General features: G+C 32.5%; 1 protein-coding gene across 1 annotated transcript; it reads right to left on the bottom strand.

The window, feature by feature from the left end:
* Positions 1–440: 440 nt before the first annotated feature.
* Positions 441–1,756, bottom strand: LOC120126098 (berberine bridge enzyme-like 13). The gene has a single exon (XM_039144394.1). It carries the CDS (start codon positions 1,544–1,546, stop codon positions 512–514), a length of 1,035 nt encoding a protein of 344 aa, XP_039000325.1. The 5' UTR covers positions 1,547–1,756; the 3' UTR covers positions 441–511.
* Positions 1,757–15,954: the final 14,198 nt, after the last annotated feature.

The following is a 15,954-nucleotide window of genomic DNA, read 5'->3' as shown; positions in this document are numbered from 1 at the left end:
GCATTTTACCTATGTACGTTTCAATTTTTTATCAAAACATATCATGTTGGACGGAAATTGTTAGTTGACTAATGATCAATTCATATTAGTAACATGATATTTTTACATATATTTAATCGATAATGTGACAACCGTCCCTTTAATCATGGAGGTTGATTTGTTCGTTCATATCCATATTATATTTAAATCATCTTATATCAATCAATTTTACTATTAAATTTATTTGACTTACAAATCTCATCAAATTTTATAAAAAAAAACCTTTAACACAAATACAAAAATGACAATTTATTATAAACTGCAACCATCCATCATCATGTCATTCAATGATTTTAACGGATTGCACATCCAAAAAACAAAAGTTGAGTCCAAACACAAACAAATCTAATATGGATACAAAAACCCTGAACATATTATATATAGTAATAGTGAAGAATCTTTATTTCTTTTCTCGAGATAAAAGCAACATTAGGCTACAAATTAAGGACAAAAGGGAAGTGCATTATTCATACTAAAATCTAGCTTGACCCTGAAGAGATGAAATGCTCTGCTCATGCCTGAAGAAGTTGTTGGGATCAACTCTGGTTTTCACTTTCACCAATCTCATGAAGTTATCCTTGAAGTAACTGACTCCCCAACGGCTAGCCTCGATGAAGCTCGTGTTGATGTTCTTGTTCATCCCCAAATCGAGGTCCCGGTAATTCACATATGCACCTCGGGGAAACATCGAAACGTACGGGGTCATGTAATTGTACAGCCTCCTGATCCAATCGATATGCTTCGACACGTTGTTGTCGCCATCTTGCCAAGTGGTCACATACTGTATCTTGAATTTGGTCTGTTGTCGATGCGGGAAAGGGGTTTCAGATTCCGAAATCCTCGCCATCATTCCGCCGTATGGATTCCATATCATCAATGGACTGTCTTCTTCGAGCAGTCTTTTCCAGAGACCTTCTAGTGTTGTTTCGGGTATGGCTTGTTCAACGAAGTCTGATTTGGCTTTAAAATAGTTCTTGAACGTTGACTTCCCCTGGAGAAGAACCTCTGGAGGAGTGTTGCTCGAGTAGCCCGCAATGTAAAGCAAAGATTTGATCCAGGTGGTTTCGGTACTATCTTTCTGTGTTAAACCGAGTTTGGGGAAGCTCTGCTGCATTACTCGGAGGAGTCTTTCGGCATCACCGAGAAACAGTGCACTGTACGACGTTGTCACGGTTTTGGAGTTGTTTCTTCCGGAGTTTGCTACTTGAATTATGACTCTAATGAAAAGATCGTGGTCGAGATTGTCCGCAACAGTTTGCCATTTAGAAAGGATCTTTGTTGCATCTTGTTCTAGAGATTTGGTCACGGTGAAAACAGTGACGGTAGCCGGGACCGGAACAAGCTTTATCTTCCATTGAACGATGATGCCAAAGCTTGCACCTCCGCCACCTCTAATTGCCCAGAAAAGATCTTCTCCCATGGCTGCTCGGTCGAGAACTCTTCCATTCACATTGACGATTCGAGCATCGATGACATTATCGACACCGAGGCCATATTTCCTCATCATCGAACCATATGCACCACCTGTGATGTGCCCACCAATGCCAAGGCTAGTGCAAAGGCCTGCAGGGAAGCCATGGATGTTACTTTTCTCAGCAATTCTATAATAAACTTCGCCGATGGTGGCACCTGCTTCAACCCAAGCACTGTTGCCTGGGATGTCAACTTGGACCGACCGGAATTTTGAGAGGTCGACGAGAATGAAGGGGATTCGATTTGGGAAACGAAAGAGAGTCCTTCGTAATCATGGCCTCCACTGCGGACTCTGAGGTGAATATTGAGCCTCTTGGCACAAATCACAGCGGCTTGGACATGGGATTCATGCAATGGAGTGATGATAAACTCGGGTTTCGGCATCGACGGCACTAAGTACCGGAGGTTTTGAGCTGTCGATTGTAGCCCCGAGGAAAAGGAGGCGTTTCTGGGGGTGAAACAGGCAGTGGAGAGGGGTATGGCAAACGGGGAGTTGCCATTAAAGCACTGATGAACCTTTCTTGAGTAAACGTTTGAGTTGGCCTTTTACTATGCCTGTAAAAGGAAGCCGAAGCCATGGTTAAAGAAGATAGCAGTAAGGAACAAATGAAAATGCCCCAAAACGCCATTGTTTGCGGATCTCAAGTGCCGTCTGTTGAAGAACGTGAGAGGCGTTGGAAGCCTGTGAGTAAGTGTTCTTTTATAGATGGTGAGGGACGAAGGGATGTACCGAGGGACCGTCGACCACCCTGTTTTTTAAAAAAAAAAAATTAAATTATCATATATTCTAAATATTTTTCTGTATTTTATATTGATTATTTATTTTATCTCCTTTAAAAAATTAGTTAACCTTCTTATTTTAGAAGTTTGTCCTTGGTCAAGCTAAAGACTCGACTCAAAAATAATAAAATTAAACTTGAATCAACTCAAAAATTCACGAATTTAAATTTATTAAGTTTAACTCGAACTCAAAAAATAAAATATTGACTTAGGCTCGACTCAAAAACTCACAAGATTATAATTTTTAAACTCAACTAAAAATAAAAAATTGAAGCTCTACCTGAGCTAGAAGAAATTTGAACTTGAAATATTTTCAGACTTAGCTCGGTTGAAATTCAAACAGATCAACCCTAAACCTTACATTTATAAAAGTCTTATATTGTATCTTTAAAATAAAAACAACATATAAATGTTAATATTATTAATAATTTAATTTAAAAATTTAATCGAATTTGAGTTTAAGTTGAATCTATTCAATCCAAAAATTAATCGAACTTTAATCGAATTAATCTTAAATAATTAATTTAGATATGTCCTCCCTCATTTGTGCGGAGCCGTCTGATTTAATCCAGACGTGTAATTGAGGTAATGGTAACGTCATATTGGTCAAAGAAGAATGGCCGGCACCATTATTAATATATTTTAGTTTCAAATTTATGCCCATTTACTACGTGTAGTGTATGTAAGACACTATGTATGGTTTAACATTTGATATAATTGCAGTTGTACTTAATGGATGAGATGATGACTCTTGGAGCATATTGTGGATTCTGAGTTTTTAATTTTAATATTTTAATTTTTACGTATAAATAATAAATGTTTTTTATTAAATAATAATTTAGAGATTAAAACCTATTAATAGTTCTTTATTAATTTTAAAAGTTTAGTTTAGTGATATAGTCTTCAATTATAAAAGAAATCATTTTAGTCTCCTTGGTATATTTAAAAGTTCATTGGAGCAACATTTGGCTGATTAATCAAGTTGTTCATCTTTGTTCCTTCTTATTTTTTTATGTCATAAGTTCTAGATTCACTAGGAACACTCTCCTTTCTTTTTCTTAAAATCTCTTTTTCTCTCTCCTCTAAGTAGAATTAAGATTATATTTAAAATTTATCAAAAAAAATATTTAATCTCCTTTTTAGAAAGAAAAAAAATATCATCTTAATCCAAGTACATTTGAAAAGTAACTTTAATCCAAAAAGCTGAAGTTTACTGTTAGTTGGTTAAATATTTTAATTTAAACACTTTTTAATTCTTTCTTAATTTCAAATTTAAACAAATTAATCTCTCTCGATAAAAATATAATTTTGCAAACACATATGAAATCTAAATGTAAAATTAATTCATATTCTAACTTCAAATTTGTTGTCTTCACTTATAATAATATTATAATTACAAATTAAAATATAAAATATTATTTAAAATCTTTAATTAAAAAATATACCAAAATTTAAATTTTTTAAATTCGGAGTGAGAGCAAGGCTTTAACTAAAAAAATATAATATAGGAATCATAAAAATATTTAAAATTTCAATAAAAAAATTCAAATTTTCAAAATTATCAACAATATTATAAATTATGTGTATATGTTTTTATATGATTTAATCTAATTATAATTAGACATGTCTTATGTTCTGATAGAAAAGATCAACACTGTCATAGATCATTTTTATTTACTCACTTTCAAAACATATATTAAATAAATTACTCTCCCTCTCTTCAAAGGTGTTCAACTTTAAAATAAAAAAGAATTTTAAAAAAAATGTTTAAACTAAAATATTCAACTAACTATAACTTTAAAATTTGGCTTGAGTGTCACCTTTGCATATGTAGTATACTCAATTTATCATCTTCGCCCCTATAATATTTTCATATCAATTTAGCCTCAAAATTATTTAATTGCATCATTCTATATATTTTTCTTAACTTAAAACACTAAATTATAAATCATAAGTTAGTGTTTAGGGTTTAAGGTTTAGGGTAATGAGATTAGGGTTAGGGTTTAGATTTAGAATTTAGGGTTTTAAGTAATGGGTAGGATATAGAATGATGCAATTAAACAACTTCGAGTGCTAAATTGATGCAAAAATGCGGTAGGGATGAAAGTGATAAATTGTGTCTACTACAAGGACAAAAATTACCCTTTTGCCTTAAAATCTTATATTAAAATATTCATTTTTCAAATTTATAAGACTAAACTATCCCTTTTTATAGTAAAAATATAAAAAATAAATAAAATTTTAAGTATAATAGACTAAAATGTCTTTTTATATAATAGATAAATTGAAATAAAATTCTAAATATAGTGCAACAACTTTTTTGACAATAATAATACAACAAATTTTAATACACTTTAATCCAATTGTGATTTATTTATCAAAATCATGTAGTATCTATTTAAAATGGACATATATTCTTATTTGTGTCACATATATTCAAAAATGACAGCTGCAGATGTAAACACAATACCCATTCTATTTATTCTTACTCGAGCTTTTGACATTTTCATGTCAAAGATAACATCTATTAAAAGTCATATCTTATTTAATTAAAATTGCAGCTGATCATGCATATACTTTTTTTAATAAATTAAAATTGTTCATCTATTTATTTTATTAAAAATTTAACCTATTGTCAAAGATAACATCTAGTATTGATAAGAAAAATAGTGTCAAATCGATTTGCAATTTTACAAACACAATCTTCATAATTAAATAATTTAAATAAAATATTTAAATAATAATATTGTAATATATGATGATGATAACAAGTAGAAAGCAATCTCGGACCCAAAAAATTTAACAATTAAGTTCACAATTTTAATATTCTTTTCTTATAAATAATGGGTATGCAAGATTTTTCTTTTTTTTTCCTTAACATATTAAATTAAATTTTACCTTTTTTTTAAAAATAATGAGATGTACTTAATCCCTATAGGGCTTAGTGCATCCTCCCTTAGTAGAAAGTGATCCCAAAATAAAAGTGATCATAAAATAAAAATATACTAATATTTTACGTAAAAAGACTTAAACGGTAAAAACCATGAACATAAGAATTTTTTTCACTGCTGTAGAAAATAAAAAAATACAAGAGGATTTGTAAAAATTAACGTGACTTCTAACCATAATCCATAATATCTATTTATAGATATAATTATTTAATTATAAAGAAAACTTGTGTAACATGAATATGGATGATAATGGATCGGGTTGGATGGAGTTTTTGTTAACCCGACCCGATCAAAAATATATATACTCTATCCGAACTAGACCCGACTCAAAAAATATAACTATCACTCGTCCCAACCCAACCCAAAAAATATATATCCTTCACCTTCGATCCAACTCGAATTTTTAGAGTATAAATCTGATTCGACCCAACTTAACCCGGTACAAAATAAGAACTTAATTAAAAGAACAATAGAGAGAAGGCATTATAGCAATTATCAATAATTTATTTGAAGAAATTACAATATTACCCTTGGACCAGGTCGGGCCGGGTCGGAGTTTTTCCACCCGTCACTTGTACATAACTTGACCTAGACCCAAATTTTTAAAAATCCGACCCTATTAAGTCGAATCAAGTCAAAAATCTGTCGATTTTGGGTTAAATTATCATCTCTAAACACATAATCTACTGAAACGAAGTTTCTATTCTTAATTAACGTATAATAGTATAAGTATATAGACTTGTATAGATTCCAAACAGGTTGACTAATGGAACTAGATTTCTCTATTTTATTTATTTACCTGGCAAATTGTATCACGGAGATTACATATTTTTTTAAAATAGAATTTGAGTCACAAAATTCCAACAATCTCTGCCTTAACATGTCTGAAATGGGCAAGATGTTCAAGATAAAAAACAATCCAGATTCGATGAAAAGTCCAAACTCAATGAAAATCAATTCTTCGCCTCAATGAATAAAATTCTCCATCTTGAGAACATATTCTTCATCTTTTCTATGAAACCCCTTAAAAAGTATTAATCAACAATCGATCTTGAAAACATATTCGTCTTTTCTGTAAAAACCCTTAAAGAGTATTAATCAATAACGAATGCCAATCAGATCCAAACTTTGCTCAAATTTGGATGTATGAAGTAACCTAGGATCATAATCCATACAATTATCTTGTTTTACACGGAATATTCTTTTACTTGATTTAATCAAGATATTTTCACCAGTTTCATTCGACATGAATGAAAAATCCATAGTTTCATCGCATAAAAAAGTTAAACCTTACATAATACAAAACTTTACAAACTTTCTCTACCCTTTCGTCACAATGAGAAAGCTATTATAAAATTTTCATAACTCTACATTTATTAGAGTATTTATACATTTTTGCATCCAAAGTACCGAGAAAAATCATATTTCTTCTCAAAATTGGAACTTGCTATACATCATCAAGTGTTCAGATAATCTCATCTAACTTAATCTTTATGTATCAATATATATGACTTTACAAGAGGCATTATCCCTATTAAAAATATTGAATTGATGCTTTTGATATAATACTTTTGTAAAATTTTATAAATATTTTTAAGATAATATTTGACTCAATTTTTTTATAAAAAAAAAACTTAATTCAAAAACTTCCTCAAATAAAAAATTCTCTTTCTGTTATTTGGGCTCAATTTTTCACCAATTAGGTCCAAACTTATCTAAAAAATTCTAATCACCCAATTAAATTGGTTAATGCTCAAAATGTAACCATTTCATAATAATATTTAATTATACTTTTAATATAATTAAATTGTGCATTTTAAATGATATTTTTTCCCTCACTATTTAACCTATAAATACTGGGAAATTTCTCTTTTGATATATATCACAAGCAAATGTTTGCTTTAAAATAATCTTTGGAAATTTTCCTCGAGTATTGTTTTGAGTTGAGAGAAGAGCAGTACAACCAAGTTCACTCTATCTTCCGGGTGTACGAAATTTGGAGAGCCGTGTTAACCTCGGGGCCATTTGTCTATTGTAGTGATAATTCATATCGGGACAAATTCACTTCTAAGACAGTGGATTACCATGACGACACGGTTATCGTTCTATTGAAATATTTATTTAATATTTCCTATCAATGTTAGTGCCTCGTTTTGTAGCAGCATGTTTTTCCAACAATTTAAAAACGAATTCTAGTTTTGATATTTCTCGAAATGATGGATGAGAAATTATAAGTATGATGGTTAATAGTGAGTAATATAATTCTCCATGAAACTCCCACATATTTTTATTAAACGTGTAGCTATAAGAGGTTTCTATTAAACGTGTGACTGTTTATAAACTTTAAACGTTTGATTAATTATGTTTTAAACGTCAAGTCATTTTCTTGGCATGTAAATGCTTGTAAACATTTTTTTAACAGCATTCAATTCCTTTATAAGGGTTGAAACATATGATAGAAAATTATCAATAATATAAACGTTTTAATTAAAGTTTTAAACGTTTAATAACTTTAAATTTTTGCAATAGTATTTGCCAAATTATTTAATTTTCTATTGATGAATATTACAAGGAATGAAAACGCATTCTTTATAGCATGTGTTTAATGCTATAATTATATTTTTAAATTATTATAAACGTTATGAAAATTTTAAAGTTTTGTATTGAAAGCTTTATTGTAGAGTTTTATTATCAAACTATAAACTTTTATAAATAAGGTCTAAGGTAGTCCAACCACCGTTGTAGGTGGCCGGCGGTATGGTTCGTCGGCGATGAGGCCTTAGAGCGAGAGGCGGCCGGGGGAGTTGGGAGAGAATGTGTTAGTTTTTTTTTTAGGTTTGTGCATAAAATGAAAAAAGACAGAGAAAAGTGTGTTTTATACTAAAACTTTGGGGGTTAATCATTTAGTAGTCCTCCTTAGTTTAGCATGTTTTTACAGTTCAATCATTAATTTATGCCATCTTGATTTTGTTTTGAATTCATATGACATGATTGTGTTATTTTGCATTTTTGTGTTTCAATAATTATCATGAAGTCACTTTCTGGGTTATTTGTGTTTAAACCATCAAACCTTTAGCGTGTTTTTACACATTAGTCCATAGTCTTTTTTTTCCTGAATATATGTCCTGATTGCATGATTTTACATTTTTGTTATTTGTTCTTCAATATGCTAAGAAATTTAGGTATATCTAGCTTTTAATCCCCTGAAGTTGCACGTGTTTTCACAAATCAGTCCTATAATTTAATCGTGTTTTTACTCTTTGGTCACTAAATCTTTTTTATTTATTTTAACTTAGATGTCTGATTTTATTTATTGAAGTTTGGTCACTATTTATTGTTATTTAGGCTTTATATCAGTTTGAGTCCCCACTAATTTTATTCATATTTATTTTAGCCCTTAATTAGAATGGTTAGAGTTTAGATTTAGTCCTTAAATTTAGATTTTTGACACTTTAGTTCCTAAACTTTAGAAAATTTTAAAATTAGTCCTTAAACTTTTTAATTGGGTATTTACTTGACATAAATAAATTAGGATTAATATTAGAGACTTCACTTTCAGGTTTCCTCTAAGTTCTTTAAATTTTCATAATTTGACCCTTTAAGTTAGGAATTGCCTTAATTAACCTACCTAGCATAATTAGGTCTTTAAAAAGTTATTTGATTGCGCTTAGTTTTAAAGGACAAGGCAATGTTGATTTACCAAGGAGTTAATAGCGTATTTTTCGCATTATGATGAGGGGTGACCGCTGGTAATTCCTGAAGTAGGTGGGCATCCTTTTCAAAACTCCATATCATGACTTTACAAACTTTAAGGCAATGTTCGTCTATGTAAGATAAATAACGAAGCATTCGCATTACATGCTCGAGAGTGGTCGTTATTGGTCTTAGTAAACTAACATCTTTTTTTAAACTTGGCATCCATGATGATTTTTAAATTAAATAAGATTATGAACTAGAAAATTGTATAGGGTAATCGACTAGGTACCAATTTCTAGGCGCTGTGAGGGTGCTAATCTTTTGCCACTTATAACTAACTCCTGAACCTGATTTCTGTTTTTTTTTTCATACAAAATTTGGGTATTTTTTATAAAATAAAACATTTTATTAAAATTGCATGATTTTTGGTGTTCCCATCGCACCTTAAAAATAATTGGTAGCGACTCCCATCTTTTCCCAACAATTCTTAAACACTTTTCAAAGAAAAACCCAAAGTCGTACGAGTTTTTTCCATACCCGGACGAAAAATGGAGTCGACATTAATTCACTAAAATAAAAATAAAAATTCAAGAATTTAAAAATTAAAATATAAATTTAAGTAAATTTAAAAGAATAATAGAATAAGTAAAGACCTTTTGGAAAAGGAAGAAATAACACTTTGTAACTAACAAGCAGTTTGGTCGGAGAAATTCGTCGAAAAATCTTGGTTGAATGGCGTACAGCAACTGATTCGGTATTAAAGAGAGGAGTAACAGCAACTTTGTGTGCAAAAATGAAATATATGAAGTGAAAAATGGAAAATCCACGGGGGGTTGAAGAAAGGAATTGTAATAATAATAAAAAAACTTTTGTTACTTTAATTAATATTTTAAGTATTGAATAAAAAATTGGTTTAACTTATCATTTAAGTTATCTAGCACAAGGCCCAAAAATATATATTCCAAGAAAGTTTCCTTTCATGTTATGTCATATGTATATTAAAAATTTAGAAGTCAAAACTTTTTAAATGGGTGTGCAAATTTTTTTTTCCCTTTAAATAATACACTACACCTGGTAGTTTCCCAAAGAATCTGGGTATGGAACTGCTACCTAACGGGCTTTACAGATCCGCCCCTGGCTGAGATAGCCTCCTCAAGTGTTATCCTTGGCGGCGTTGAGTATTTATGGTTCCCATAACCCTATACATGTTTAGGTTTAGCCATTTGGGCTTGTCAATGGGCCATGAGCTACTCATATAAGAGATGTTGGCCAAATTTGTAATTGGGTAAATTGGATTAATTTTGGCATTTGGAATAGGCTCATTGACTTATACTTGATCCGCAAATTAAGGGTCCTTTTATTATATTTAACATGTATTCAGTATTTAGTTGCATATCATGTATATATATATATAATTAATATTGTAAATATATGTACATATATTTAATATTTATAATAATTATATAACTATATAAACATAATCGAACCCTTTATAAGAATATATATACTTCTAATTAACAATAATATAATTATAATTAATAACAAAACAAATAATAATGAGCTATATAATAACTATAATGAAAACACATAATTATCAAGAAAATGTTAATAATAATAAAACTAAAGCCTTGACAAAATTGAGTGTCTTCACAAGGGAAACAATCTCAAGATTTATGTTTCCATTCAAAAAATTACTAATGAAGCTTACGATAGACTAGCTCACATTGAGAAAGATCAGAAGGATCTGCAAGAAGAAGTGAGAAGCAGGTTAGCCAAAATTGGGGCCGATATTGCTAGCTCACAACTTGATATGTTAAAGAAGATGGAAAAAATGTTCATAAATCATGTAACTGTTGGAAAGAGTCTTGCTAGACCCTACACTGCACACCCTGGTGCATCAGGAATCTAGACCTTAAGCTTTCTTCGTCGATGAAAACATGCTATAACATCAGGTTAGAACTTCATTCCATATTGAATTAGAAGATGCTTCTAGGGTAAAGAAAAGGGACTTTGATGCTGATAACGAGGTCCTAGATTTGAAATAAATCTCTAAAATGAAGAGATTAAAAGAGGAGTTCACCCAACAACTAAAAGGTTTAGAGGGAAAGGATAAAATATGTGGAGATGGTTGAGTCGTTCTATGGGTTCGGTGCCAAAGAATTAAGTCTGGTCTTCACCCTAGTCATCCCAATGAAATTCAAAATTCCCGACTTCAAGAAGTATGATAGAACCACCCTCTTTCATCCCACATCACCATGTTCTGTCAGAGAATGGTCAGCCACATGGAAATTGAGAAGCTGTTAATCCACTATTTTCAAGACAGTCTGATTGGACTCACTTTCAAATGATATAATTAGCTAAATCATACTCAAATTCGTTCTTGGAAGGATAAACTCAAGCTTTTTTGGGTCAATACAAGAACATGACTAATATAGCCCATGATCAAACAACATTTTAAAATATGGAGATGAAGCGTAACGAGAGCTTATGGCAGTATGCACAATGATAGAGGGACATTGCATCCCAAATGCAACCACTAGTAACTAAAAAAGAGTTCACCACTTTGTTCATCGATACATTAAAACCTTGCTATATTAATCAAATGCTAGGGGATGCCACTAATGGTTTCTCTGAAAACATCATGTGTGGAGAAATGATTGAAAGAGCTATCAAGAACAATAAGGTAAGGGGTAGTGGCAGTAATGATGTCGAGAAAACAACTGAGGTCAATATGGTGGGAACTTATTCAACTAATCATGGTATCAAATACTATAAGGTGATTCGAGATAAAACTCCTATTGGTCCAATTCCAATGAAATATGAAGAATCTCTTGCAACATTGGTTAACAAGAACCTTGTGACTCCAATTCATTCCAAGCAAAAAGAACCCTTATTTCCTGAAGGGTATAATGTTAATGTCGTATGTAGCTACCGTATAGGAAGCTTGGGGCATACTACTGAGAAATGTGGGGCATTAAATTGTAAGGTCCATAATTTGATTGATTCAGGTGAAAGGACCTTTGATCAATAGTGGGTCATCCTGATGCGAATCGAGAAAAGGCTATTGCATCCACAATGAAGCTTTGTTGGACTTGTATTTTCTTGTTTGGACTTGTTTTTGTTCTTTATTTATTATTTGCTTAAATATTTTGTAAATCTTTTGATGATGGAACTTATGTTACCTTATAAGGTTATGATCAATGAAACAAGTTTTAATCTTGTAATTCTTTGAATATCAAATTTTAATTTTTTTTGAGGATTGAAGTTTTAGAACTTTAACATGTGGCAAAATTAGACTTTTCATATCCCTTCTGAAGCCAAAGATACAATCACTCGATTCTTTACCCAAAATAATTCTTGATCAACACTAAAAAAACTAGTCTTGACACTGCCTCTCTCTAAGACACCAAAGTCATACTATTACCTTCTTAGGCAGAGTTAATCTTGTTATAGCATATTCCCTTTACCCAAATACATGACTTCAAAGTCACACCCTTGTCTTCTTAGACACTAAACAAACTTTTTTTCTCCATAGTAAAACCCAAAGGCATTGAGTACACGATGTTTAATCATATGTGAATCATTCTGCAAAAATAAAGTTGGAACATCTCAAATAAAGTTTCTAAAAATAAGCTTGAACAATTAGGGAATGCTAGAAGCAAGAAGAAGAAGAAATAAAGGAAAATCTTCATTCTAATTTTATTATGCATTAATTACAATGTTTTCACGTGAATGAAAGTTAATCTTCAATATCTACCACCTTGGGGATACCTATTTTGCAAGGAATTTTGTAACACCCTAAAAACTAGGTTGGTAGTTTTAGGTCTTATTGTTGGACTTCAAATAAATGCTTAAGGCTAAATTAAATGAATTGAGGAAAAGATGAGAGGATTGGGCTTGTAAGAAGCCAATAAAAATGACTAAGGAAACAATTTTACCATTATTTGAAAATAAGGATGAATAGTAATTAAAGAGGGTGATATAAAAGGGGGTGAAAATCAACAGAAAATAACTCCTCCTTTTTTTCTCCACCTTTGCCATCTTCTTCCTCTCTTCTCTCATCTCTTCTTCATCCTCAAATTTTCTAAAAGTGAGAACTTTATTATTCTACAGAGCTAGTCCGAATTTAGGAAGGTAATAAAGATAATCAAAGTATGGGTTTTTTAGAGGTTTTAGTTCTAGGGCTTAGAAATGATTCTGCATTGTTCCTAAATGTTTAGAAACATGTTTCTAAATATTTATAGGTCTAAAAAATGAGATTTTGATCCTTTGTTTGCTTTTGTTAGTGAAAGAATGTGGTGAGTACTCTCGAGCTAAGAGCAAGGAGAAGTTTGTGCTTGGGTGACTTTCGGAGCCTTCTTCAAATAATTAGAGCTAAAGTAACACATGAATAAATCCCATGTACTTCATGTAGGTAAAAACTATTGTTTTCTTGCTTGATGAGTTTATGTGCTGAAAATGAATGTTGGTGGTAACATGCTTGTTTGATGTTTATGTCGTGTTTAAATTACTCATTTTGGTGTTAAACATTCCCCAAGATCTTAGAAAACATTCGGTAGCCTTAATGGGGCTTATGAGGGGCTTCAAGAAGCCATTTTCGTACTTAAACAAAGCAATTTGGACCGTCGGTATCGGTACTGTAAAAACAATACGATATTGTTCTTCGTATAGAATAAAATGAGGTAATTTTTGTGGGAGAGTATCGATACCCCTTCAAGGAGTATCAATACTCAGGGTCTGGTATGGATTCCCAAGGGTGTGGTCTCAATACCTGGATTCTAGAAGGCTAAATTGGTACCGATAATCATGTGAGTATCGATACCATTAGGAGAGTATCGATACTCCATATCAAGGTATCGATACTAAGATTAAATTGAAAAATCGAAGCTCAAACTGGTATCGATACCTAAGGCTAATATCGAGACTGATAGGTTCAATATCGATACTGACGTCATGTGTAAGGAAAAAAATTAGCAAATTTGTAAAGTATGTTAAGAGGGTTATGAGGGCATCGAGGGTTTTTAAATAGGACTACAAGTGATAATAATATTTAAACCCTTATGCACGACTATGATAATATACGTGACATAAAACTAGCCTTTGTTTGATGCTCAGAAAACAACAAAGACACCCGGGTTACTTGAGTGTATGTATGTACTATTCGATTATGTGAGCAAAACTATCCAGATTCTCTTTCCCTAATGCTATGACACTTTTGATTCAGTGCGAATGCATTTTTGTACCAGTGATAAGGCATTTTAGAATTAGTGCTAAGGCACTTCCGTTATATAATGATAACCATGTTATGATCCTTATGATGTTATGTTCCATATCCTCATGTTATAATCTATGCTTATTACATTATGTTGCATCATGACTTAACTTGCTAAGCATTTGTAGCTAATGGATGTATGCAGTATAGTGGAGTTGTTTTTATGGCATTGAGCTCGTAGCTCAGTGTTCAGAATTAAGCTCGTAGGTTCTAGACTTGGGAGCATATCGCCAAACTTTTGGATTCCAAATACCAACAATAATAGAGTTTGTCTTGATTATTATAGTGGGCATGTATTATCATAGACCATTTTGTATTTGAGTCATAACACTTGAATTATTATATTTGATAAATTTTTTGGGAGCTCATTGGTTTGTAAACTTAACTACTATGATCTTATTTTGTTTTTAATATGATGGATTATATTTAAAAAATGAATGTTTTATTTGAAAAAAAGGGTTAGCCACTCTGGTGGTCCCGTGTAATGCCCAAACCCTTCGAGTTTCTTTTATTCAAATTTAGGTGTTAAATTTAATGGTATCAGAGTGTCAAGTTTATTCGTTCCTAGGACCCGCAGATTAAAATCAATGATGTACATGCCCCTCACTCGCAAGAGATATTGGTAATGATTTTGTTCCGGATACCGATGAGATGGGTATCCCGGAGGATGCAGGGATTGATGAGACTATCTTCTTTAGAAGCCTCACTAATACCCATAGAAATATTGTGCGAGCTATTCTGATAGTACCTGCCACACCTACCCCACCCGCTTCACCTTCCATATCACCTCAAGTGTCCCCTGTAGAGCGATTGAGATGCTATAAGACTGCAAACTTCTATCAGGAGACTATGATATCATAGTCGTCGACCAGTGGCTCCGCGAGAACCTTTGCACTTTGAGACAGCTACATCTTACACCAAAAGGTAAGCTTAAGTGCATCACTGATCTGCTAAAGGGTGATGTCATAGATTGGTAGGAGATAGTCGAGCTAGCTTTAGATCTGAAGAAGCTGACAATGGAGTATTTCCTGGAGGAGTTTCAGAAGAAATACATTGTGAAGGCATACACGGATGATTTAAGAGACCAATTCACTAATCTTGTCCAGGGGGACATATCAGTGACTACGAGCGCGACTTCCTTCGTCTAAGTCGCTATGCACCATAATTGGTGATGGATGAGTACGATCCCTATAGGAGCTTTAGAAAGAGAACCCTAATTAATATCTAAACATAATTGAATACCGATCCCTCACGAGTTTTCACAGAGCTGGTGTGCCAAGACAAGACGATTGAGAGGATTATGTTGAGGCTGGGCCAGCTTGATGAGTAGTTCAAGAGACTAGAGTTGGAGAGCGCCAGATTCTGCATGCCCATCTCAGTCTTTGGCTAAGAGGGCCAAGGATTCCCATGGAGGAAGGAGATCCCCACTGTCAGAATCCAGGAGGACTGGACAGATTTTCAGATGCCACCATGGATCAGGGCAGCACAGGGGACATTTGACGTCAACTTCAGTGGTGAGCACCAAAGGTTCTGGTAGAGGAGAGTCGCTTCCACAGTGCAAGTATTACGAAAAATGGCATTCAAGATAGTGTTATTGGGTTATGAAGGCTTGCTTCGGTATTGAGTCACTGGAGCACTTTGTCCAAAACTGCCCTGAGGTAGGTAGTGCGGCACCACTGACTGCCTAGAGATCAGTTCAGTCAGTTCAAAGGGGCCAAGGATTGGTCCATATGGGTGGTAGTT

The sequence above is a fragment of the Hibiscus syriacus genome, unplaced genomic scaffold, assembly GCF_006381635.1.
Source record: "Hibiscus syriacus cultivar Baekdansim isolate YM2019G1 unplaced genomic scaffold, ASM638163v2 tig00110450_pilon, whole genome shotgun sequence".
Taxonomy (NCBI): domain Eukaryota; kingdom Viridiplantae; phylum Streptophyta; class Magnoliopsida; order Malvales; family Malvaceae; genus Hibiscus; species Hibiscus syriacus.
The sequence above is the reverse complement of the archived record's forward strand: the minus strand, read 5'-3'. Positions and strand labels throughout refer to the sequence as shown.

Bases quoted from the DNA above. Each gene is read 5' to 3' on its own strand.
- LOC120126098 (XM_039144394.1), bottom strand. From the start codon at position 1,546: ATGATGAGGAAATATGGCCTCGGTGTCGATAATGTCATCGATGCTCGA.